The sequence below is a fragment of the Melanotaenia boesemani genome, chromosome 4 (genome assembly GCF_017639745.1).
Source record: "Melanotaenia boesemani isolate fMelBoe1 chromosome 4, fMelBoe1.pri, whole genome shotgun sequence".
NCBI lineage: Eukaryota > Metazoa > Chordata > Actinopteri > Atheriniformes > Melanotaeniidae > Melanotaenia > Melanotaenia boesemani.
Window position 1 is genome coordinate 30,576,613 of NC_055685.1, and position 3,505 is coordinate 30,580,117.

At 42.3% G+C, this 3,505-nt stretch overlaps 1 protein-coding gene across 1 annotated transcript; it reads left to right on the forward strand.

Moving 5' to 3' along the window:
- The first annotated feature begins 639 nt into the window (after positions 1-639).
- On the forward strand, positions 640-2,758 carry LOC121638609 (keratin, type I cytoskeletal 13-like). The gene is made up of 7 exons (XM_041983479.1): positions 640-1,182; positions 1,293-1,375; positions 1,481-1,637; positions 1,741-1,902; positions 2,002-2,127; positions 2,221-2,438; positions 2,540-2,758. The coding sequence occupies exons 1-7, from the start codon at positions 706-708 to the stop codon at positions 2,640-2,642; spliced, it is 1,326 nt and encodes a 441-aa protein (XP_041839413.1). The 5' UTR covers positions 640-705; the 3' UTR covers positions 2,643-2,758.
- Positions 2,759-3,505: the final 747 nt, after the last annotated feature.

Below are 3,505 nucleotides of genomic sequence, written 5' to 3' on the forward strand. Positions count from 1 at the left end.
GGAAAGCTATGCTGAGAAAAAAAACCCCAGACGTTTTTGAGTATGTGTTTGTTGGATGAAGTCCAGGTTAAAGTGAGTCAATACTGATGAATTTTACTGTTTTCTCACAGCTTATTGCCTTGATGGCAAAACAGGTTTAGGTAACTGTGGGTCTTCTTGCACAATAAGAATGACACAGTGAAGTTACATCATCATAAAACTAACTAGATTTAAAGCCTGTCAAATTTGAGTAAATGACTAACTTGAAGCAGAGAGTTAAATGGTTGTAAAAAAGGTTGTTGTTGTTTCACAGTTTACTGAATAATGAGCAGAAACAAATGATAAACTTTTTACACAAATTTCTTTAGAGCATGGGATTAAATGTTAAAAATATCCAGTGAAGCTGTCATTTCTTGTACAAGCCTTGCAAGTGTACTGAAGTGTGATTGTTCTGACATTACTTTATTTCAGTACAGCATTAAAAGGATAAACTTTTTAATTTTCATCTTGCATGGGCAGATTCTGGAGGTTTTGTGAGATAGGTGGAACTTAATACTAACGTTTTGGTCATGTTCATCCCATCAGGGCTGCAGGACTCCACCCACACAAGAGGCAGTGACAGAACCAGCAGCAGTGTGCAGGATAAAAAGGGGCCAGCGGCAGAGCTGCACATCTCAGCCACCTCCTTCTCTCCAAAACAGGCAGATCTCCTGAGCAGCCTCAACAATGAGTACTTTTTCAAGGACCAGCGGCATGTTAAGCGCATATTCTGGGGGCTCCTCTAGAAGCCTGGGTGGTGGGTCACTGCGGAGGACATATGCTTCAAGTGTTCATGGTGGTGCAGGAGGTAGTGGAGCCAGAATCTCTGTTTCCTCAGGTGGTTTTGGAGCTGCAGGCGGGGCAGGGGGTGGCTATGGCTTTGGTATGGGGGGTGGTGCAGGCTTTGGTGCAGGTTCTGGTGCAGGCTTTGGTGGAGGGTTTGGTGCAGGAGGTGGAATGGACCTCCACGTTGGAGCCAGTGAGAAGGCCACCATGCAGAACCTGAATGACCGACTGGCCTCTTACCTGGACAAGGTACGCACCCTAGAGAAGGCCAATGCTGAACTTGAGCTCAAGATCAAGCAGTTTTTGGAGAGTAAAGCCGCCCCGTCTGCTCGAGATTACTCAGCTTATGAGGCCACCATCAACAACCTGCAGGATAAGGTATGTTTTAAAGTATATACCGCTGTCATTTCTTATTCAGCACAGTCATATCAATCATTCAGTTAGAAACATATAAGTAACTAAAAAATACACATTTCGTTATCACACAGATCCGGGATGCCATTTGTGTCAATGGAGGCATTTTTCTGGCCCAGGAAAATGCAAAACTGGCAGCAGATGACTTTAAAACCAAGTAAGCATCAGGAAAAGAAAATCCTTGTGTTTAAGACTAGGAAAACAGGGAAAGACTCAAATGGAAGATTCTGAAATTAACTGTGTGGTTTATGCTGTCTTGCAGGTATGAGAATGAGCTTGGCATGCGCACATCAGTTGAGGCTGACATCATTGACCTAAAGAGACTTCTGGATCAGCTGACGTTAGCCAGATCAGACCTGGAGATGCAGATAGAAGGCCTTAGGGAGGAGCTCATCTTCCTTAAGAAGAACCACGAGGAGGTGAGTAGCAAACATGAGTGAATCTACATCACCCTGGATTTGGTCGAATGTTGCATATAATCCACTAAAACAAGTAAACAAAGAAAACTTACTTTTTAAACAGGAAATGGCAGCTACCAGGAGCCAGGTGACCGGTCAGATCAACGTGGAGGTGGAAGCAAGGCCACAAGAAGACCTGAGCAGTATTATGGCTGAGATCCGTGAGCAGTATGAGGGAGTGGCTGCTAAGAACCAGAAAGACCTTCAGTCCTGGTTTGACTCAAAAGTGAGACTAGAGAAAACTTTGGCTGTCAACTGAGTAATTCAACTTTGTCTGCATAGATTTTTGATTCATGACTCTGAAATTCTCTTTTGTCTCCTGTAGACGGAGGTGCTGACCAAAGAGGTGGCAGGAAGCACACAAAGCCTGCAAACATCCAAGTCCGAAATCTCTGAGATCCGTCGTACATTGCAAGGCCTGGAGATTGAGCTGCAGTCACAACACAGCATGGTAAATGATCATGGTCTGGTTTAAACCCTGCTTTCATTTGCATTTTTGACCATCTTCTCCTTCAGCTTTTCCCCTTTTTTCTCTTCTCCTCAGAAAGCAGCACTGGAAGCCACTTTGGCTGAAACAGAGTCACGGTATTCCATGAAGCTCCAAGGCTTCCAGATGCAGGTGGCAAGCCTGGAGGAACAACTGATGCAGCTACGCGCTGACATAGAGCGCCAGAACCAGGAGTACAAGATGCTGCTCGACATCAAGACACGACTAGAGCTGGAGATTACAGAGTACAGGAGGCTGCTGGATGGAGAGGGAAGGTAAGAAAAGGGAAAAGCTGTCTTTTCATAACAGCTAGTTTAATTAATTGAATCCTTACGATTTTTTTATGTATGCACTATGCTTCTTTGTCTCTCTACAGTTTTGGCAGTTCAAATGTCAGCACAACTAAAAAGGTTATAGTGGTCACAGAGGAGATGAAGGACGGCAAGGTGATCTCCTCAAACACCACCACCACCTCATAACCAGCCTCACACAGAAAACATTGGGCAACGCTTGGAGGCTGCAAACCACCACCTGCAACAAGACAACTTCCTTCAAAGACTAATTTGAATGCAATAAAAACTTCTCAGTTTGCTAACCTTTACTGTCTTCCATTCTTGTGTGGATAACTCAAAATAATATCATGATAATGACAGTCTTACTATATTTTTCATGTACTAATAACATTATTTGTCTTATGCTGATAAGAGCTACTTGCCAAGTCTGAGAGGTTATGGTTCCTCCATGAATCAAATCATAATAACTTGAATTATGTGCAAATGTCTTGCAAACATGTCAGTACTTGTGTTTCATGTTTGGCTAAGCTGGTTCAGAACTAGAGAGACCTTCAGACGTCTACGTAGTAATGATAAGTTAGGATAAATAAATTATTTATTGTTAGAGCAGCAAAGAAGAATAAAAAACAACAAAAATGAGATGAAATTCAGATTTTAAATTCACAACTACAATATATATATATTAGCATTCATAATACATCAAAATACTTTTAAGACAATTTACAAAAACATCCCACCTAGATAGGAGTTGTCATACAAATGCATCGCTGGGAGGGGGAGGTGGGTGGTGGTGGTTGGGTGTTGGTGATGCCCAAAGTGCCCTTTTGTCCAATTTTTATTTATTTATTTTTATCGTGTGTGTGTGTGTGTGTGTTGTGTGGAAGTCTGTCTGTGTGACCCAAAATAACAAATAAAGCAAAATGATAATAATAGATTTAATCTAATAATTTAGATCTCCCTTTGGTAGGTCACATGATCCATATTGACGTGCCTTCCTGCAGCTACGCAGCTGGAGATGATAGTGTAGAAACAGAGGGAGGAAGTAAATA

Coding starts and splice junctions, on each gene's coding strand:
- LOC121638609 (XM_041983479.1), top strand. CDS start 706: ATGAGTACTTTTTCAAGGACCAGCGGCATGTTAAGCGCATATTCTGGG. Junction 1,903..2,001: donor AGTCCTGGTTTGACTCAAAA/GTGAGACTAGAG, acceptor TGTCTCCTGTAG/ACGGAGGTGCTGACCAAAGA. Junction 2,439..2,539: donor CTGCTGGATGGAGAGGGAAG/GTAAGAAAAGGG, acceptor GTCTCTCTACAG/TTTTGGCAGTTCAAATGTCA.